At 51.6% G+C, this 21,168-nt stretch overlaps 9 protein-coding genes across 9 annotated transcripts; 3 read left to right on the plus strand and 6 right to left on the minus strand.

Moving 5' to 3' along the window:
- Window positions 1-59: 59 nt before the first annotated feature.
- A1O5_09900 (uncharacterized protein) lies at window positions 60-1,169 on the minus strand (the record flags this gene model as incomplete). Its single annotated transcript, XM_007750478.1, has 1 exon — window positions 60-1,169. The coding sequence occupies one exon, from the start codon at window positions 1,167-1,169 to the stop codon at window positions 60-62; it is 1,110 nt and encodes a 369-aa protein (XP_007748668.1).
- Window positions 1,170-1,923: 754 nt separating this feature from the next.
- Window positions 1,924-2,850, plus strand: A1O5_09901 (uncharacterized protein; the record flags this gene model as incomplete). Its single annotated transcript, XM_007750479.1, has 3 exons — window positions 1,924-2,002; window positions 2,067-2,353; window positions 2,422-2,850. The coding sequence occupies 3 exons, from the start codon at window positions 1,924-1,926 to the stop codon at window positions 2,848-2,850; spliced, it is 795 nt and encodes a 264-aa protein (XP_007748669.1).
- Window positions 2,851-3,681: 831 nt separating this feature from the next.
- On the minus strand, window positions 3,682-4,845 carry A1O5_09902 (uncharacterized protein; the record flags this gene model as incomplete). Its single annotated transcript, XM_007750480.1, has 4 exons — window positions 3,682-4,290; window positions 4,351-4,617; window positions 4,671-4,725; window positions 4,781-4,845. 4 exons carry the CDS (start codon window positions 4,843-4,845, stop codon window positions 3,682-3,684), a joined length of 996 nt encoding a protein of 331 aa, XP_007748670.1.
- A 3,204-nt stretch (window positions 4,846-8,049) lies between these two features.
- On the plus strand, window positions 8,050-10,074 carry A1O5_09903 (uncharacterized protein; the record flags this gene model as incomplete). The annotated part of the gene is made up of 6 exons (XM_007750481.1): window positions 8,050-8,491; window positions 8,547-8,738; window positions 8,792-9,126; window positions 9,200-9,333; window positions 9,401-9,789; window positions 9,872-10,074. The coding sequence occupies 6 exons, from the start codon at window positions 8,050-8,052 to the stop codon at window positions 10,072-10,074; spliced, it is 1,695 nt and encodes a 564-aa protein (XP_007748671.1).
- A 3,826-nt stretch (window positions 10,075-13,900) lies between these two features.
- A1O5_09904 (uncharacterized protein) lies at window positions 13,901-14,506 on the minus strand (the record flags this gene model as incomplete). Its single annotated transcript, XM_007750482.1, has 2 exons — window positions 13,901-14,423; window positions 14,490-14,506. 2 exons carry the CDS (start codon window positions 14,504-14,506, stop codon window positions 13,901-13,903), a joined length of 540 nt encoding a protein of 179 aa, XP_007748672.1.
- A 24-nt stretch (window positions 14,507-14,530) lies between these two features.
- A1O5_09905 (uncharacterized protein) lies at window positions 14,531-14,902 on the minus strand (the record flags this gene model as incomplete). The annotated part of the gene is made up of 1 exon (XM_007750483.1): window positions 14,531-14,902. The coding sequence occupies one exon, from the start codon at window positions 14,900-14,902 to the stop codon at window positions 14,531-14,533; it is 372 nt and encodes a 123-aa protein (XP_007748673.1).
- Window positions 14,903-15,947: 1,045 nt separating this feature from the next.
- Window positions 15,948-16,398, minus strand: A1O5_09906 (uncharacterized protein; the record flags this gene model as incomplete). Its single annotated transcript, XM_007750484.1, has 2 exons — window positions 15,948-16,139; window positions 16,198-16,398. 2 exons carry the CDS (start codon window positions 16,396-16,398, stop codon window positions 15,948-15,950), a joined length of 393 nt encoding a protein of 130 aa, XP_007748674.1.
- A 1,088-nt stretch (window positions 16,399-17,486) lies between these two features.
- On the plus strand, window positions 17,487-19,802 carry A1O5_09907 (uncharacterized protein; the record flags this gene model as incomplete). Its single annotated transcript, XM_007750485.1, has 1 exon — window positions 17,487-19,802. The coding sequence occupies one exon, from the start codon at window positions 17,487-17,489 to the stop codon at window positions 19,800-19,802; it is 2,316 nt and encodes a 771-aa protein (XP_007748675.1).
- A 666-nt stretch (window positions 19,803-20,468) lies between these two features.
- A1O5_09908 (uncharacterized protein) lies at window positions 20,469-20,972 on the minus strand (the record flags this gene model as incomplete). Its single annotated transcript, XM_007750486.1, has 2 exons — window positions 20,469-20,888; window positions 20,943-20,972. 2 exons carry the CDS (start codon window positions 20,970-20,972, stop codon window positions 20,469-20,471), a joined length of 450 nt encoding a protein of 149 aa, XP_007748676.1.
- Between the last annotated feature and the right edge of the window lie 196 nt (window positions 20,973-21,168).

Here is a 21,168-nt window from a genome sequence, read left to right on the forward strand (position 1 = left end):
GTCCCATGTGTATAGCGCTCCAACCAGCCGTTCAACCATTCTTGAAGCAACATCCGCCTTCATGTAAACTTCCTCCTGGGGATCTCCGTACCCTCCACTCTCCCGACCTTCTCTGCCCCCGTCATGCGCGCGTTGAGCTCATCCAACCGATCCAAGGGCAAATTCAAGAACAAATGCTTATTCTTCCACCTCACCTCACTCTCGATGTATTCTTGACTACTCGGTCCTGGTGGCGGTGGTGGCTCCGTGACCTTGGTGATTAAATACGCGGTACTCGCTTCCGCAATGCCATATATCAGCACGCCCAGTAGGGGCACTTTTACCATGACTGTGAAAGCCGCGGAGAAGCCAAACAAGACGCCGCTGCGGTCGATGAACCAAATCTTCTTCTGCTGCTTCGTGAAGCGGATGCGGTGGAAGTAGGGCTCCAACAAGCGGGACATGAGACTCCGGCTCGAGAAATAAGTTTGGAGGAAGTGGACCATGTATTGTTTTGGGACGATGAGGCCAACTGCGAAGACAATGCCGGCAGGCACAGGTCCAACGGCTTTGTTGAATGTATAGAATGAGGCGGTGGGGAGAACGAAGCGGCCAATCCCAGGGAGGAAGGTGAGTGCGTAGATGGCCAGAGAGATTGCAGCTCGTCGGCCATATTTGGCAAGAAAGAGAATGACTCCATCAATGAGTGATCGCTTTTCCTTCTTCTCCTTGTCGCCGTGCGTTGGATACATCTTGAGCGCTGGGTAATACATTCCCCGCAGTGTGGCCGGGTCGTCGGATTTGTGCTTCTGCACGTATGTGGTGTCCACCCACTTCAAGGACTCCATGAACAGGTTGTCCAGCGTCGGGGTTACAGAGCCCATGACCATCATCAGAAAGAACGGAACCTGGAGCACGGATTTCGAGATGAAGTCCAAGCCTGATATGAGTTTGTCGTCCCACGTCTCGTGGTCGAGATTGACGAATAACGATATTATCCAGACGAGAATTTTGACCATATAAATTGGGATATTGAGAATTATTCGGATAGCGAGGCCTGCGCAGACAGCAACGGCGGCTTGATGGTAGTGTGCCGTGGTAAAAAGCTCTGGGTTTTGCAAAGCTCGGTGGGCGCCTACGACGGTGAGTTGCGCTCCACGGAGGATCGCATTTGGGTCGAAGTTAGACATGACGCTGAGTGAGCCAAAGAGGCAGTCAGTTGCGATGTCTTGATGATTGCAGACAAGTTTTCTTCGACAGCTGCGACATAAATTGAAAGCACATTACACGAGCTTGAAGGAGGAGATGATGCTTGAACCACTTTCGTCATTGGAGGGGTCTCCAACAAGGCTGGGCTTGGCGCGAAATATGAATCCTGTGGCAAGGCTGCATCAAAAAGGAGGCCTGGGAGGCTTGTCGTTCGAACTACGCACTGTCTGCTCCAATATCGATAGGGTAAATTCTTCTCCATGAGCCGAGGAAGTCGCCTAATACCATCTTCTCCTCAATTCCCGCTGAGAATTGAGAGAGAGCCTTACGAGGGTGAACAGCCATAGGGGTTTCGGATATTAGACGCAGCATCGTTTGGGATTGAACCTTGTCGCACAAGATCATCAACATATTTTCCTCCAAATATTAAAAGCGCACTCGCTGATTCTGCACGCCGGTAAGTGATTGAAGAAGCCAAAAAAGACGTGAAGCGGGGTATAGATATCTGATGAATTCCCCATACATCTCCGCACCGGTCCCGGCTGTACTGGCTACTCCTCACCCCTTGCACGAGGTACCTTATATGTCTCGGCTCATCTGACGAGGCATCTGGGAGTTGTACTTTTTTTTCTCCGAAGTTCCCATATTAGGAGTCGCCTGTGCAGTACGGATTCTCTGCAAATTATACTCAATTACCTCCCTATTCGGCAGAACCCCGACTGTACTTAAGCAATCATGGCAACCACGCCAGCACAATATCTCACCAGCATGTTCTCCCTCGAGGGGCAGATCGCCATCATGACCGGTGCGACAGGTAATACCATGTTTCTCCAAAGTCCTTGGAACTCCTGTCATGCCCAGTCACTCACCCGTAACAGGCGGCTTGGGCTCCGCATTGGCTGGCGCGCTGGCCCAGGCAGGGGTCTCGAACATCATTTCCATTGAAGCCCCCAATGACCCACTGTCCTCTAATTTGAAGACTGCTGTCGAAGAAGTCGGAGGTAAAGTGACAGCTTTCCATTGCGACCTACGAAACGCCAAGAATCTCCGAGAATGCTATCAGTCGATATGGAAAACCGGGGTCGAGCCCGATATTTTGATCAATGTCGCCGGTGTTATGCGGCGGAATCTTTGCGAGGATGCAACCGACGACGAAATCGACCTGGTGAGGCTAAACTCAATAGGCCCTGATTCATTCCACAAGAAGTATCAGAAACTTACCTCTTTTGTCAGTTGTTCGAGGTAAATGCGAAAGCAGTTTACATCTCTATGCAAGAAGTTGGCCGTAAATTCATGGCCCATAGCAAAGGCGGTAAAATCATCAATATTGCTTCTGTCACCTCTTACCAAGCCGGGTTCAATACGAGCGTCTACTCGAGCACCAAGGGCGCCGTGCTGCAGATGACCAAAGCTTTCAGCAATGAGTGGGCGAGCAAAGGTATCCAGGTGAATTGCATAGCCCCGGGATTTATGAGGACTGCCATGACCGCTCAATACCAAGACAACCCGAAGATGATTGAATATCTCATGAGCCGAGTACCGGCGCAGAGATGGGGTGAGCCTCGAGATCTGGTGCCCGCTATGCTCTTTCTGGCCGCTCCATCAAATACTTTCACCTCAGGGGCATGTCTGATTGTGGATGGCGGATACTGCGGTAAATAGTTTTTATATATGTCAGTTTCTCTCTGACGATAGAAGTCACCATTATATATCGTTATAGCCTTTTGAAATAGGATTCGGACTGCAATGTCCGATAACCGGCAGATGCCAGCAGCACTACACGCTATGCGCATAAACCACACCTGGCGATGCCATGTCAGTCACTCTGTGCAGGATTGAGTTTGGCACCGCTGTATGAGGGTAACCTTGGGCCGTCGTTGTGAGATTCCTTTCCCCAGCCACGAGTATGCTCGCTGCTGCTCGTGGACTGGATCTCCAGGGGGGGCAGACGGTGCGGCACCGGTGACAAGTAGTCCAGAGGCTGTGTAGTACAGAAACAGAGGAGCCTTTCTTGCTCCCCAGACTTGATGCACGAAAAGGGATGGAATGCTCCCTGTTTCTAATGCAAGTGGCTCTACCACGACGCATGTAGTATTGGCTGCTTGACTGACTCGAGCACCATCACATCATTTTCTATTGTTTGCTGGTTTCCACACCCGCTGGCCCCTTACTTGTCTGCCCCCAGCCCTTGGACCCAATTAACCGCAGAAGGGCTGGTTTCTCTAGTCTCAAGAGGGCTTGCGGCACCTTCACGGTGGCACTGGCACCTTGCGGCGACTGTTGGAGCCAACACGCCCTTGGCTTATCCCTACTTTACATTTTGCTATCGACCCTCCGCCGCGAAGTTGAATAGGCCTCCATCTTCGATATCCTTATCCTGCTAATACTTGGTAATGTAGCTGTCGGTGATCGGCTCCAGGTGCGCTCATCCAAAGTTTCTGTATTGTCACGACTTGCTGCTTCAGGCTCTTTCTCACCACCGAACTTCAGAGTTCATTTCAAATTGCCCGGGACTGTGTTGTGATAGTACGAGTGTCGTCGTGGGCGTCGATACTCCTCATCTTCTGCCACGCTGTATTCTGTGGCGACGGTGATCGTACCCTTTCCACCCGCAGTAGACAACTCTTCGGACGACCTTGCCCGAGTAAGGCGGCGCTCAGAGCCGTCACCGTCACCATCAGTGGTCTTGTCATCCTCGACCGTCTTGTTCTTGTCACTACGCTTGTTCCAGAGTGTCGCGAGCTGATGTGCCTGGCCGCTGCTGACAATGCCTGCGCTGCCTTGGGATTTCTTTGTTCCATTTGAAGACAATTCGCCTTTCCTCCAAATTGTGTAAAATGCTTTGATGCCCGGCATATTTGCGGCGAATATGCCAACCTGGATTTCGACTGCTGAGATGAGGATCATCCGTCCGAGAATGTAGGTGAAATCAGGGTTGGTAGCAAATTGATTGACCACGATCAGTCGCAGGCCAGACACGACAACAACAATTCCTCCCATCGTTATGACTGAGTACACAGCAAGTCGTCGGCGCCAGGTCATCTGGAGGCCCCAAAACACAGTGACCGGAAGGAATAGGATAATACAATCGAGGAAGAGCTCCTATAATCGTGATTGTCAGCCCATGAAAAGGCCACGCGTCTTCTGAAGGTGTCGACCTACCAAGCTTCCTGGCACAAAGTATGTCACTTTTGACGGAAGACATTTTGCCGTGGGATATAGAGTTGGATACCAAAAGGCTTGTAGAGGCTTGCATTGAAGGCAATATATCAGCCAAATGGTGACGGTGATTGCAGCAGTCAGTCCAATTGTGCCGTAAACCAGCATCCGGAACGTTCTCGCGCTGGCCAGACGGAGGTAAAAGAGCAGGAAGCAGATTTTGATCCAGAAATGCATCCAGATGTAGTATATTTCTTCGGCAAAGAGCACCTAATACACATGTTTAGCTGGGGTTGTAACGAGAGCGTCAAGTTGGGACTGACCTTCAGGAGGACAGTCAGGTTGTTGGGGTCGTCTGCTAGGACTTCCTGCATTTGTCTGTGGGGAGATGTCAGCAGATAGAGACGAAGTCCGGCTGAACCATAAATCTTACCGGCCACCGCCGTGATTGAGGAACAAATACAGTATCACTTGTTGACCGGCGTTGAAGAACTTCATTGCGTCAGTTCTCGTTCGGACATCGATCAAGGTAGAAGTGAGAAGTTCATACAAGACAAAAGAACATTGCCCAGTCATCCCTGCCCAGCTGTTTCAAAATAACGCCTCTTGTCCATAGTCGGAGAAGGATGCTTCCTTCGCCAATGGCGAAAAGAATATTGATAACGACGTGGCAGATCAATTGCAGGCTATGTGGCTGAACCATTTTGAATGAAGGACGGATATCAAATCGAGTTCTTCAGGTCATGCGGCGCCGTTGAAGGAAGCCTTTCTGGGCAGTAGGCTTGAAGTCTCCTGACGGCAGTTCATCAGTCTATATATTTTGAGATGAACAGACACTATAACTAAGCAACATCCTCGGGGAATACCTGGACATGGCTCTATCCGTGGGTCGTTGAAAGATCGTCGAGCGTCGATCACACTCCTGGGACCCAAAAGCCGTTTGCACTGGAGGAACCCTGGAAGTTCGCAGAAACTTGACCCAGTCCTTGTCGCCCTAACAGAGAAAATTGGGGAGGGCGAAAAATTTGTTCAGAAAGAGCCTAAACCCTGACGCAAATTGGGTTTGAATGCCTGCCACTCCCCGCTTGGGTCTGAAGAAACGGGCAACAAGGCTGGGATAGTCCGTGCGCGGTAGAGGATACTCATGCAAGCCTCATTGGTGCTCAGAAATGTCTCTATAATGGAAGTTAGAGCTATTATCGAGCTGGCGGAGACCGTGGCTCAGTCACAACTATCGAGGAAGAAGCAACGGGCGATAAAACGACGTCTGCCTGATGCACAAACCAGAATTGGGACTCAATATGTGGGAATAGACAGAGGACGCGATCCCGAAATACACACTGAAGCTATGAGGCCTGCTGATGAGAATTTTTCCGGGCGGGCAGGGACCCCTAGCTTTGCTCTTGCATTGCTCACAGGTGCAGAATGGAGCATATGGACGGACAGGGAAAAGGATGGGACATACTCGGTGCCAGAGTACCAAAAGAGGATGCAACGCGAACAAGGTCTCCTGAGGAAGGACGTTTTGCCTGTATACTCTGCAGAGGTGAGTGATCGACAAAAGTCCATTGCCTGTCGAGAAACATCCGTGCCAGCCAGAAGGGCTTGGGTGTACTTAGGTAGAGACGAGCTTGAGACGAGGCACTGGGAACGCGGATCCGGATTCAGTCAGCCCCAAGTCTTGAAACGCCCAAGAACAAGCGATACTTCCCATTCGGGGGAGGGGGGGGGGAGGGGGAGGGAGGTTCTGGAAAATGGCGATGGACAATGGGGTATTAAAGGTGACCGGATTCGACGTTTGCAATGGTTCTTTCTTCGTGTGGCCTGGTCCTGAATACGAGCTGGACTGGGGATCTCTGCATCCAATCATCCTCTTGGAAGGTTATTCGTACGACAGGGATAAGTTCGACAGTTTGATGGCATCAACTTGAGGCGAGCCGGGCCGCGGAGCAGGAAAACCGCGCCAAGGTTGCTCTGATCCAACGGCAGCCATTCTGGTCAACTTCATTGCAGGAATGGCGTTATTTGCGTGTTGCTGGAGCTAAAATGTGGTCCTTTGCGGCCTCCATAAAAAGATCGACAGGAAGCCAACAAGACCAAGAAGATGTGTCGGTTTCGTCGGGGACGTCCCGTTGGTGTCGTCTGAGGAAGACTAGGCCTGGCTTTTAAGGGAAGGTTGGCCGATGATCACATGACTGTTACTGCAACATTTCCTCCCACAAATATCGCGACTGAATACGAGGTAGTTCTCTTCCAAGTACCTCGTAGACAATCAATCAATATTTGGACCTTTCGTCCTACGTTCTTTCCCCTCTAGCACATAGAGTCTTATACGTATGGTGATTTACATTCAGCAAGCGTGAAGCAAGCAGAGTCAGTCTCATTCGCGCCCAAGTCCTCGGGCCCCTTCATCATCTCCCATGCTCGAAGCGAGTGGCGCCGAGCGTTGTGATCTGCATAAACTAACATAATACCGAGCAACAGTGGAGAAGGTCATGCGTGGACCTCCTGGGTTGAACGCCCAAATCTCAATCGTGATATTGCATGGAACATTAGGGGGGGACAAGCAAAATATATGGGAGGACTATCACGATAACGACCACTTCGTACTGTACGGAGTGTGCTGAACAAAACCGAATCCTGTTCTCTTGAAAGCTTGCCAACTAGGGTGGGCTCATGGACGTGGCCCAAGGCTAGGTATACCTACTTATCCAACTTATGCACTCCACTGATCGACGAAGGAGGAGACGCAACGGCCGTCAATCCCCCGGCCTTCTCCGTTCAGGCCTTTGAAGTCCTGTTTGATGTGCGGTGAGCCTCTGCGCATTCGTATGAAAATCCATCCTAGAAGAAGCAAAATGGACCGTCACCCGCCAGTCGACTGGGCCAGCAGCATGCAAGTCAGGCAAGCGCAGCATCTAACCTGGTTCTCCATGGAGCCCATATCCCTGTCTCCAAGCCTCCGACTCTAACGACGAATCCGAATTAAATGCGACCGTGCGGTTCCGTTCCCACGCTGGTATAGGAATAGGACCACTTACATAAACGCCTTAACAATCACCTTTCTTTTACGAGTATTAGCAACCGAGATCTGCACACCTCGCAACGGTGGTGAAGCACATGAAAAATGCGCCACCCCACAACCCGTGCAGCCTGCACATGGATTGTGTAGTAATACTCCGTACGTACTTAGACCTCTCTGGACTGTGCCGCAGGAACCAAAGATCGTCAATATTCAAAGTCCAGACTTGACCCTGTCTGTGCCCCTGCCTGGCAAAGCGAGACTCAGACTTGGCCGGTCATTTGCTGCCCAGCTCGGGACCCTCTTTCGGGGCCTGTAAAACTCTGCATAAGGTAGGTACATGCTAACATACCATTGGTCGGGCAATACCCCTACCACTCGACTCGCCCAGCGAAGTCGATCTCATAGTGGTGAGTCGGAGCCACTGACATATCAGGAAATTGGATGTCGCCGGTATCTCTTTGCTGATGTGGCATTCGAAAGATAGATCTCGGCAGGATGCATTTCACTCGTGGAGCCCTCCTGGCAGCATCTATCATTTGTCGAGATCACCATCTCAATACGCTTTATTACCCGGCATGTTCTTCTGGTATCATTGACATCCCACCCTTCTCCTCTTTCACGTGTGATAGTTTATTCCTCCTTGACACATTCCTCCCGGGGAAGTCCTTTGTGCAAGCATGGAGGTTGAGTCAGGGACCATAACCCTCCTCAGGTATGCCCTGAACGTCGAGCTCGGAGTTACTGCTGCGACCGCTTTTGTGTTGGGGATAATCTTCCACCACAGTATACGCCCAATCGAGATCGACAATCGAGTATGGACACTCCTTATTCTTTTCTCTAGCTTCAATGCCACGGCTTTCTTTGGCTATGCCTTTGTCGGACAACATGGGATATTGGCGGGAGCGCTCAGAGTTTTCATCGTAGATGGCGCCTTCCTCATCGGCGTGTATGGCAGTATTGCTATCTATCGGTTGTTTTTCCACCGGCTGAGGAAATTTCCTGGTCCCTGGGGCGCGAAGCTATCTCGATTTTGGGCTCTGAAAAGATCCATGAAGAAAGTCCAGTTCAATTACGAAGTGGAGGCCTTGCACAAGCAGTACGGAGACTTCGTTCGGATCGGTATACAGGACCTGATCTCCCCTTTGGAAGCGCCCTCACTGACTCTCGGGCCCAGGTCCTCGCGAGATCTCAATCAATCGTGCCTCTGCCATTGAACTTGTTTATGGACCTCCTTCCAAGTTGCCGAAGTCTCCCTGGTACAGCCAAGTATCAGACGACATCAACAAGACCTCCATCAACTCGACACGCGATATGCACATCCAACGACAAAGGCGACGGGCTTGGGACCGCGGCTTTAGCATCAAAGGTGGCTCACTATTCATATCGTTGGCCTGCAGATGCTGATTTTTATTATGATAGCAATCTCTACATACGAGCCCCGCGTCAAAGCCAAAACAGATCTCTTATTGTCCCGGATAGCTGCGTCAGGAGGTTCGCCGATGAACATCACTGAGTGGTCAATGTTTTACACTTTTGATGTCATGGGCGACATCGGGTTGAGCAAGGATTTTGAAATGCTTACCACCGGCCGTGAACACAAAGCCATTAAAGGGCTGCATGATCAAATGATCACGATCGGCACTCTTGGTACCCTCCCGTGGCTGCTGGCTTTTTGCAGTGCCATTCCCGGAATCGCCGGCACCTTTCAGGACTTTATGGGATACTGTCGAGATCAGCTCGAAGAGAAGAAGAGGGTTAGTGACCATCGTCCGCCAAATCTAGGAGCTTTGTGAAAGTCGCTGACGCGTTCTATTTCGTCGTTCCCAGTCCACGGGCAAGGACCAAGAGCCTCGTGATGTTATTTCTTGGTTGATCAAGGCCAAGTACGAGAACGACCAGTCCGCACCACCATCAGATTTTGCACTGAGCGAGGACACTCGCCTGATCATCATTGCCGGAAGGTATGCTACCATCGCTCACCAACTTGCGGTGCCCTGAGCGCAGTCCCGTTTTCTAATGCTTTGACAGTGATACCACCGCCGCCGCTCTCGCCAACACGTTTTTCTACCTGGCAAAGAATCCGGCCGTGCAGCAAAAACTCCAGAAAGAGCTCGACACCATATTCCCGGGGGGTGAGAAAGATTGGACGTACGAGAAGGCCAAGTTTGCGTACTTGGACAACATCATCAACGAATCTTTGCGCCTCAAGCCTCTTGTACCTGGTGGCCTTCCTCGAATCACGCCTCCGCAAGGGCTCCAGGTTGACGAGGTGTATATTCCCGGAGACACCGTCGTCGGCGTTCCCGTGCACACACTACAGCGAGATGCCCGGTATTTCGAGCGACCTTTGGAGTTTATGCCCGAGAGATGGGAACAAATCAGCGCGGAAAAGGCGCCCTTTTTCCCGTTTTCAAAAGGTACGTTCGACAAATCTCCAGGATTGCAATTTCAAGCCCTCCTTGCTGCATAGGATCACGAGGTACTAATTCGTGGGAGCAGGTGCATTCAGCTGCGTAGGGAAGCAACTTGCAATGATGGAACTTCGCATGGTCCTGTCACGCGCTGCTCTGAGCTTCAACATTGCGTTTGCCGATGGGGAAGATGGCGTCAAGTTCGACACTGACGTCCTCGACACGTTCACACTGACATTGCCACCGCTGAAGCTGAAGTTCACCCCCAGGCAAGCCACAGCGAGAACTTGATCTGTGCACGGACCAACACAAGCCCGCTGCTCAGCTATGTACATAGAAAAGTCCGCCGATGAACATAGAATTCCGGAACTTGCACAGGAACGAAGAATTTGAAGCCCCTTGCACTCCCCTTAGGTAGTTCCCTTGTACATATGGCCCCCTCCTTGGGCGCTACAGTAAAGTACATTAATATGACGATGCCGAATTTAGTTCGCTCTAGCGCAGCCCACTAGCCTTCTGCCCCCCCCCTTTTCTACGGCCGTCGTCGTCGGTGCACCTTCTCCTCTGTACTTGGTATAGGTATATTGTTGACGAAGCTAGGCACCAGATATAGCCGCCGCTGGTACCGCTGATGCTCCGCTAATATGCAGGCATCTGTGATCCGGCCGGGCTGATCTATGAGTATGTGAATTTCCTACACCCCCTTCAACGCGACGCTTCCTGTCTTGCCAGGTTTGCGAAATCGCTCATCAGCAATCGCAGGCGCTGAAGACCGGCGAGAAGGCTGAAGGAGACTGAACTCCTCCTTCTATGGAGTTTCCCGAATGCGGTCCGCGTATGTGTTACAGCGTGCAAGTCAGAAATTCAATGGCAACTACACGGAACGCGGCTCGAGCAGGTGATACTACTAATGTCGAACGGGCTCAAGCCATCTCCCTCAGAAGATACACTGCATTACTCATGATCGTCTGGAAGACCTTTGGACGATATGGATTCGAAAGAGTTGACGACATGGATGCTGCCTAGGTCCGTCAAATCGACAGCGACAGTCTTTTCATGTCGCCTATATCGAGCTCATTCGTCCAGCGCCCAACAAACTGCAAGGCGTGACACTTTGGCTCCCTCTTGACATCTTCGGCGCTCTTCGACTTCGACTTCGCTTCTCCTCCAATGCTTTTCCTGGAAAGCTCTCTGGCCAGCGTGTCTACAGCACGGAGTTGCTTATCGATCGAGTCTCGTCTCTTCTGCGCTTGGCCCCTTGCACAGGAGTAGCCATGACTGCCGTGGACCCAGCCTTGCGTTCGCTGGTGCAGAGTGGTCTCGGTTTGCTGATTGTTGCTATTGTGGGCAATGTCTACGAGACCGCGACGAGCGTCCTTTGGCTTTTGCAAGATCTGCAGCATCTCCCGCATGGCCAAGGACTGAGAGGAGTGGGTTGACGTTGCGTTCGATCTCGTCGAGGTGTCGTGATGAGACACTGCAGCTTGTCAGCGAGTGATTCAACCAAGGCCCTAGCAGACAACTTTGGAACGTACATACCGTGTTCACCGTTGATGAGGCCGGACATTGGCACCAAGGGTTGGCGACAGCTGGTTTGCTCGATGAGAAACGAATCAAGAGGTTTCCAACGAGAACCCGATCGCTGGTTTATTGCGAGCTTCTTATTGTTTTTTTTGGCGGGCTCGACGGCCTACCTTGGACCAAATATCTCCTATGAGGATCGAGATACATTGATCTTGCCAATGGTAGGCCGCTCCTAGGCCGCTCCATAGGCCACCGCAAAGCTTGTAGTACATTCTGAGTAAAATACCGGGATCCGTGCCATTTACTGGGGTTCAAGTGGCCTACGACAGGGCCTCAACCTGTCAAAAACCCCGACTTACATGTACTAATCCTCCGAAGGAGGTGGTGGTGATGCGGAAGCAACGACTATCACGAGCCCGGCAGGGCTTCGATACAGCTTGGATGTTGGTGACGAAAAGAACAATATTCAATAAAGAGCCAGATGCCACTCTCTGCGCAGGTATAAGATGGGTTTGGACTTTCTTTGTATTGGTAGCTATGTGCCACTATGTAATGAGCGGTCTGTAAACTGTCTTCTGGAGGACAAACGAGCGGAGGGTCTCCTTTGCCACCTCGCCCCCTATGTACTGAGCGGTGTTACATGCATTGCGAAAGAAACATAATAGTCCGTTTCCAAATAGCTCCTCCAGTTAGGCTGCATGGCAGGTCAAGCAGATATCACCAAATGTCAGCAAATAATGAAAAGCAAGACAAGTTTCATTTCTATTACGGCATTATGAGCGCGAAAACTAGTCACTTCTCCGGAACGACAAGTTCGAGGGTTTGGCCAGAATCTCGAAGTGGTTGCTCCGGAGCAGTGACTAGGCTTCGTCTTCATAATGCCATAATGGAAATGAGATTTGCCTTTGTCCACATGTTTTTCCCACTGTCCTCGCATTGAGGTGAGAGAATGTGTACGGTTGGTCCGCTTGCATCTGCCAATGCCAACATCTCGAATGCCCTCAACGTCCGAGAGATGGCAAAATACCGGAAATAACAAAGAAACTGAAGAGATTTCGCGCCAAAGTGCTCTCGCAATGGGACACGGGAAGCGTTCAATGTGTTGGTGGTATTTAGTATGAACAGTCTTCAGGTGTCTAGTGAGGTCTTTCCGATATTGAAACCTTTTGTTACATTCAGGCTGATCACACGCAAAGCGAGGGTTGTGCCGTCTTTGGTGTGTTGTAAACTGATGTTTCTTCTGGAAGGCTTTCGAGGGCTTGCATTTATGGCAATAGTAGGTGTCGTTTCCAGTAACAGGTGATGACCTCTTTGAATTCAAAAGTCCAACCTCGTCACCAGTCTGCCTGTCCGAAGTTGTAGGCACTTGAGCCAACATGCCGCTATTGCCAAGTGGAAGGGATGGCTCCTTGGACCACTCATATCGCATGCCCGGGTGAGTTTCCGTGGAGTCCCTGAGTCCTGAAGGTGTCCCCCGAGGAGGAGCTGCGGCCCCGAGAGATTCTTGTTGTTCGACTTGTGGGTGGTATAACGTCCACATAGGGGGATAATCCAGTTCGAGAAAAGGAGCATCGTCCAGCTCCGGTAGAGTCCAGTGGCTGGGAAAATTGTGGGGAAGCCACAAATTCGCAGGATCGATGAAGTTCACTCCAAGATCAAGATCGCTCACATTGGTTGTGGAACCATGGTGGTCGATGGAGATGCGCGCGAGGAGCTGCCGCCTCCCCGCGTGCGGGTAGGTATATTGACCTCAAGGGTAGTTGGGCAGCCGTAGCTGCCGGGCAATAAGAAGCAAACAAAACCTAAGAAGGATGCCCCTTGGGCCTGCTCAGTGACGGCATCAAAATTAACAATAACGAAGCGTGCCCGTGATAAGAGCGGTGTCCGAGCGTGAAGAAAGAGGAAGAGGAACTCAGTCAAAACTTGGGACGGGCAGGCGTCTTTAACGCACAACGGGGCGGCCTATTATCGGACGGCCTACCATTGAGTGGCCTACCATTGAGTGGCCTACCATTGCATTCAGTCGCTTTGCCCTCACCGGTCGCCTGCCCTTGGGCCTTGAGTGGCCTACCACTGGCGGGGTGGCCTATCAGCCATGTGATGTGTCGCTTCGCCGCCCAATGACACCATCGTCTGACCCTGTGGGAAATGGCTGGTTGGTTGGCTGAGTCGATGAGCTCTTGCAGGGTTGAGCAGCATTGGGGCGCCACGAAAACGATGAGTGCTCCGGACAATCAAGTAAAGCTGTGCAAGGCTGTGGCAGTTAAATTGCACCGAGCAAAGTAAGCTTCAACTAAGGTTGTTCGCGCCTGCCGAGCTGGCCCTACTTGTTACAAGGACAAGGACGGAACAACCATGTTCCGATGACAGTTGACGCCCACTGACCGTCTTGCTGTCGAGGTGCGAGAACTGCTAAGCGTACGTATTTTCTACACAACCTGGGGGCTTAGAACAGCGTGGTGCATGCCGGTTGATCAATGTAAATGAATATGGACTGACGTTTCCGAAAACTACATCAGTTGCAACGTAATACTGAGAGAGCGATTGACGCAGTAACTGGCCGGACGTCAACATCCCCAGATCGCAATTCGTTTCACTTTGTGGGAGGCTTTGCTCGCGGAAAGTCGCGCAGGGTTTTCCGGACGAAAAAGTCCTTGTATATTGCATCCTCAATGATGCCCGACACCAAAAAGTCCCACGTGCACAATTGCTTGTGCATCACTCCCAGGTCTGCGCGACTGTTCGCCTTGTCGAGTTGGGCTTTCAAACCTGTAAGTGAGAACATAGTGATCGCCCGGGGATCAGGCTTCCCGGCCGTCTTATTATAGTCATTGACCTTCAGTCCGCTCAGAAACTTCTTCGTGATTTCCTTGCCTGCATACTCCTTGGGCTCCTTGCCTTGGTACTTGAGCTTCACGGGTATGCTGGGGTAGTCTGTGAGTGTTCGAGTGACAGTATCGACGAACGCCATGGCATGCATAAGGCCCCAATCCAGCATCGCAGCGTAAGATCGCTTCCACTCTTTGGGATCTATGTCCTGGACGGCGATCCAGTCGCCGCGATAAGGTGCAGAGTAGGCGAAAAAGTTGAGTTGTAGCCCACTGGAGAATTGGAGTCTAGTTACGCGCCGTCAGTACATCATGCTCTAAAATGACTCTCACTGAGCAGGTGGCGTGACTCACCTTCCGCCATAGAGCATTTCGCCCGGTTTGGCCTCCTTGATCTATTCAATTTCGATCGTGGTGTTGTTCTGGGTTTGCTGGACTTTTATGACGTCGTTCGGATCTAGGGGAGCGTAGACTCCGGTTTCTGAGGTGCTCAGCATCTTCACGTCCTCGGACTCGGACGTAGGTGCCTTTGTCGAGGCCTTGTACATGAAAAGATTCTTGATCCGATCGGGAAGGCTTCGGTCTAGGTTGAGCGGCGAGTTGGCATCACACAGAGATGTCTGCAGCGCCGTCTCCTGCTCACCTTCGGCGCTCAGTGCGAGGCGGACCCAGCTCGTGGGCAAACGGAAGTCGAGCATATCCCGTAGAACAGTCCGCTTGAGCGTCTTCGGGTCCTTCGGGTCCATCTCGAACACAAAGTTCTGCATGTTCGGGGTGAGAGGCGCAAAGCCGTACAGAAGATGCAGCAGTGCTTTGGTCTCGCCAATGCGGGCGGCGTAGTTCGTCGACCAGTAAGTGTTCCAAGCCAGGAAATCATTCCCCACTGAGTTCCCGCTGGGGTTGCCAAGTCGTGAGATTGCCATTTCCCTTCACATAGGGCGTGCTCGGAGCAGGGAAATAGCGCATCGCTGGATCCAAGCGACCGAGGTCACGGAGTTGAAATCCGTAATTCTTAACCTCTACTAGGACACTGTCCTCCATGAGAGCGGACTTTAGGCAGGTAGCTGTCAGGGCCTCGGGAAGAGTGACCAGTGCTTTCTTAGCGTCCGTGACTTGGACTTTCACGCCTCGTGTCTCGTAGTAACGATCCATGGCCACCATGAGCTCGGTACGCAGAGTCGCCACAACGGCATCTGGTTCCAGCGAAGCTTTGTTACCTAAGTTATTGACTTTGCTTGCCCCTTGATTGTCTTTCCCAACAAAATCAACTCCTGCCGAAAATTAGAAACACAGGCTCAAGGTATTTAGCCTCATTAGCCACAAGAGCATACCTGTCTTAACGGAATAGCCTTAATCCTTGTGACGAATGTTGAAAGCAATGGCAGACAGCTTCTTGGCGCCGCCTGGCACTACGTTCTCTTTGCGATTAACATAATTTCACTTTCCGTTGTTCGTGGTGGGGCTGAGGCCAGTTGGGAGAGAAGCCCCAGGGGGTGTTGGTTGTGAGAAACAACTTCTGGAGGCCGTTTGCCACATTTGCCACGTCTGGTCTTCCGGCTGGATTTGTGGTTGAGAGGATTGGTACCAGCAGGCGAATCTTTGTAGCACGTACCCAAGCATTTTGCCGAGACGTCATTGTTGACCACATTGTACCGGGATTGGGTTAATTATAGTTGAGTTTGAATTGTGAACAGAATACTTACGGGGAGACGGGCTTGAGGAGGGTGTTGACTTTTCTTTTTGGCCTCATCCTTGATCTTTTTGAGAATGCCAGGAAGATTTCCTGTTCATTTGGCATCGTAGGACGGGTTGTTAGAGTCCCACGGTCTGTAGAGCAGCAGCCTCAGGTTCTTGTTTGACAACGACTCCGAGGGGAAGAAAATGGCCATACAAGGAATTCAACTTTGTGTCCCCATCGACGACATTGCTAGCGGCGATGATTCTCAGATTGCTGAGAGGCATATTGTAAAAGCCCATGGGTCGCACTTCATCCGTATGAGTGTACTAGAGCGAGATTAGCCGCGGGCCAAATGGCTGTACATGCTGTCCGTGAGAGCCAAACCTTGTCATCGTCATAAACGGACTCATAAGTGAGCCAATTGAGGGTGTCGTTCTCGAATTGGAGCATTTGGACTTGGGCCTGGCGGAGATTTGCGGTCGACTGGGCGGGTGCCACGACAAGACTCGTGTATCCATTCGCCTTGCTGCGTGACGGAAGTGGAGGGGAGGCTCCAGGGCTGCTTGATGATCCGCTGGAACCCATTGCTGAAAAAAAAGAGCTGAATTGGCTCAATGCATGAATTCGCGGTATGGTGAATTGGAATGGGCACTTACGCTCACAAAAAAAGATGTCTGAAGATGTCAAGGCTGCCATACTTGCAGAAAAGCGCCCCTTTATGTAGTCGTTGCTTGGCATAGACTTTCCAAAGAGAGGAGAGTTCCTGCGCCAGACGAGTTGAAGGCAACATACCTAGAAGATGATAGATGGATGAAGCTACCTGAAAAGATGAAAAAATTGCTTTCAGCGTGTTAGAGTCGCAACGAATGCGCCTTTGGGGCATGCTAGCATCTATGGCCTTGTCGGGTATAGGTCTCGTGGCCAATGAATTTGACTATCGATGCGAAGTGTTTGGACCTGCCTACTCCAGCGTCGATATGTGTTGCTGTAGCCTACCTGAGTACATTGAGGAGCGAGCGAAGATATGATATTTCAGTGGTGCGAGGTTCAAATTGTGAAATGATGGAAGGTTTAAGAAGAGGTATCGACGAGCTGAAGGAGCAAGACGTCGAGGCATTGATCCCAGGACAGGAATTTTACGCGTTATTGGTCGTCTCATGCGGAGCGCCATGCAGCATATCAGCCTTGTGGACCGAGACTACCAGCTACATCGCCTCACCTGCGATGTCAGGAGTGAAGTTTGCGAACTACTGGGTCGATACGTGGAGCGGCCTGCATCTCCCATAGTGTCGCAAGATGTTTGCGGCCACTAGGCTTGGGCCGACGCGTTCCGGAAGGGCGGGGACGTGGGAGGAAGTGGCCTACCCAGTACCCAGTACTGAGTACGAATCACGTGACGTTCCCTTCCTCATAGCGCCAAGACGCTAGTGGTTGTGGGCGAGCTCGGCGGTTCCCTCTCCGACGGCATGTGGCTGCTCCTCTGTACGACGTACCACAGTGCAACACAGTGATACTGAGGCGCTGTGGCTCATTCGATCTTGCGAGGTTCGTTTGAGCAGTGATGAGCATCAACATTGCCAAAATCCGCCTCATCCCTGCAGTCTTCACCATTGGAACCCAGTTCCACGCTGACATCTTCTTTATGTGATCCTTGCAGCCTGTGAAAATGCAGCATGGCCAGTCCACCTCCATCCTACGGCGAGCCTCCTCCCCTCCAAAGTTACCGCAGGTCCTTTACTGTCCCTTCGCGCGCACTCTCCCTTCATGAAAAAGCTGGCCTGGACAAATCAGACGCCGATGCCGATATCCTATACTCCCATCCCTCTGCGCGCATCATCGCCTTCTCCCCACCTAAGGAGTCAATCCCTCCACAAAGCAAGGAGACATTGCCCGATGCCGACTACCCCATTGATACGGTAGAGACCCTGCCATGGCGATCGCGCTCCGAGATCCTGGCCTCCACCGGGCCCATAGTAATAGAGAAGGTCCGTGGTTCCAGCTATTTCCTTAAATCCGCCGACCAGAAGGTCATCCACACCATCATGCGCAATTCGCAATGTTGGTGTGTCGACGGCGAATCGAAATTCGTCTTGCGCACAGGCAAGTTCAGATATTACAGAATCGAGCTGCCCTCGGAAACAGAAGAGGACAAGAAGAAGGTCGAGGAATTAAAAACCGCGCTGCCGAAAGTACTCCGGTTTGAAAGGACGCCATGTCCTTTCAAGCGCGCATTTCACGTGGATCTTCCAGAGGATGCAATAACGCCTCGAAGGAAAGGTACATGGAAAAGAAAACAGCAACCAGAACCTGTGACGCCAAATACTGACCCGTTGCCGGTCGGAAGGACGAGGAATCCACGATCGTGGAGCTTCCAAGGACAGAACGGCTTGACATCCGTTCAGACTTATGGGCGCCGTGGATCAGACTACGGTTACAGTCCAAGTCCAAGCTCATCTCGGTCCCGGCCGGCAATCGACGGCTATCGGTCCTCCACCCCATCGAGTGTGGCTTCTAGCGAGGACGTCCATGAAAGGACACAGTATGACGAGTCAAGCGAGGATGGATTGCAGCACGAAGAGGATCATGAGGAGGTTGATTTCAGGCAGAAGCTTGATAAAGGCACAGATGACGCTTCGCACCCGCAGCGGCCGCCTATCGCTGGTGAAGAATCAATGAACCTGTACCAATCATCTTCAAGCGAGCACGAAGGCGGTCGACATGAAGAATCGGAGGATGTGTCCCCTGCGCAGCTCGCTGATCCTTCAGCGGTCGGAGCTGGAGCAGAGCCAAGCATTGAAGTGAAGGCGACTTCAATACAGTCCGAACAAAGTGATGTGGACGAAATATCAGACAATGCAAATGCACGAGAACCAGCAGAGGAGAACTTGGAAAATGAGGTTCATCACGAGAGGATTTGCCCAGCTATGGAACATGCGGAAGCACGGCCGGAAGGGCGTCGTGAGGATGATGAGGAAGCTTCCGTGGATGGAGCTTCCGACGAGTCAATACGAGCGAGCCTAACATCTGTGTCCACTGAAACCGAATCTGGCATGGCTCTCTCCCAAAAATTTGAGCCGTTGACCGACGGCGCAGGTGTCGAGGCCATGAAAGAGTTGGCCTCAGCAGATACTATAGAGGACACCGAGGAAGCCCCGTCATTACACCAGAAAGAGGATTTTGAGGCGCATGAAGTAGTCGCCGCCGTAAACGAGGGTGCTCTTAGCAGGGTGTCGAGTGTGGACTCCTTCTACACGACAGATTCTGCAACACAAGAACCGCTTAATGAGCATGTTCAAGTCATCGACTTTGACCAAGCGCCCCATGCGGAAGAGTTCACTCCTTTCTCTCTGAACAGAAATCAGCACCAAAGAGGTCTTTCGGAACTCACGGTCACGGCATCCACTGTGGAATCCGAACGCAGTCCTACGCAACGGCCCTCAACCAGCGACTCAATGGACAAGCCTTCAACTCCAGGTCTCGCGCAATCTTCTATGTCCGATTCATCGTGGCCGGAGGTTCATACACCCCCATCCTCACTTCCCAAAGAAGGATTGAGACGGCGCTTGAACATCAAACGATCCTTTTCTCCTCTCCCACCATCCACGACCTTGCTATCACCTTCTCCCTCCCCAACAAACTATGGAAGCCCCTTTACGGCCGAATTTCTCCAGAAAGCCGCTAACGTGGCTTTGGTCAAGCCAATCGAAGCGGTTGTTCTGCTGGTCCACATTCTAGCTCGCATCGCCGGTGGTGCCACGGTGAGTGATCTACTTAGTGGCGAGTTGTTTCGCAGACCAGAGGCACATCGGAGGAGGACAAGTTTCCCAGACCAACCTCCGGGGCCAAGGGATGATAGCGAAGAAGAAGATGACTTTGGAGTGCCGATCAGAGGGCGGACGAAAAGTCAAGATCCGAGTATGACTCCCGGCACAACAAGCACTATGACGACGAAGGATGACGATCCAGACTCCATATTCGATCTGGATTAGGTATCCTGTGCCTGATGGAGTTTGCTGGGACCAGGCAGTCATTACCCCGTGGGAAATAAGTACATTCAGGTTATCTGCCAGGTATTGATCAACGGGAGAGGTTTATATTCGAGCAAGGCGCTCCTTCACGACCATAGCAACGACTGGGTCCCTATGTAAAAAGATTGTGGGAAGTTTGTGAAACGTTTGCTTTTTGCTCGATGATACCACCAGTTTTCACGCTTTGATGGCGAAATTAAATGATATTGGCCTGCCTCAAGTTGCTTTCTGTCTATGCGATTTTATCTTGCAGCTCTCGCGTCACAAACACAGGAAAATCTTCCTTCACCTTTGAGCCTGTCTCGTGCATCTTGATGAGCAAGGTCAGATAGACAGCTCCCGGTTGCAGTCCTGATCCCGCCCTCTCGCTGAGGTAGACTGGCTATCGGCTCTGGGGTTAGGACGTCCTCACTGCACTAGACAGGCTTCCTGCTCCTCTCGTTTGCCCCGTCCATTTGCAGTATGTTTGCGACAGTGCCTTCGCCTTCATGGTTTGATCCGGTGCGACTGGCAGAACCCGATATTGTGACACATGACGTTCAGTCCCTCTTCGCCCTTGACTAAGGTCTCTGTGCTCAGAGATAGCTTTCATATCGTCCATCAAAGGAAAGAAACACCTCGTTCCCTTCACGATCCGGAGGCCTTCTCCCCAGCACCACCAGTACCACCAGCCGCTCCAGCTTTTCCCTTCTTCTTCGCCTTCGCCTTCTCTTTGGCCTTCTTCTTATCCCTCTTCCTCAAGCCCTCCATCCCCTTCTTGCATATCTCCGCATACCTCGTATAAAACGCCTCCAACTCTGAAGTCTCCACTACCGTCGCAAACTTCACCTTCTCCTTCTTTGCATATCCAGACTTTGACCCTTTTGTGGCCTCCAACCGGTGTGGTTTTGAGAGGCCGTTCGAGGCGCGGATGAGGATCTGTGATGATGAAGGTGAAGGCGAGGGTGCTTGGTCAGTAGTGAGTTTCAAGGGCTTTTGTGTAAGATGGACGGAGCCGTGAGTGGCGGCATGGGTTGCGGAGAGAAGGGTGGTGAGGCGGTTAAGGAACTGCATGGATGCAAGTCAGACATGTCTTGTAGCCTAAGGGAGAATATAGATTACCTCGTCATTGCTAAGATGTTCCTGCGGCATGTTTGTTGTCTGGCGAAAGTGAAGTGAGTCGCATCTACATGCATTGACGAATTGTCCTTTGGTGGGGAGCCCTGAGAGTCGCGAGCGATCTTAGAGCGATACTCAAAAATATCGCCTAAACTTCGGCTAAGCCATCTCCGCATTTTCCAGAAAATTAATTCCTGGCGCAGTCTACAGAGTCCATTCCCGAAATCTC

This window comes from Cladophialophora psammophila, assembly GCF_000585535.1.
Source record: "Cladophialophora psammophila CBS 110553 chromosome Unknown aczJe-supercont1.17, whole genome shotgun sequence".
Lineage (NCBI taxonomy): Eukaryota > Fungi > Ascomycota > Eurotiomycetes > Chaetothyriales > Herpotrichiellaceae > Cladophialophora > Cladophialophora psammophila.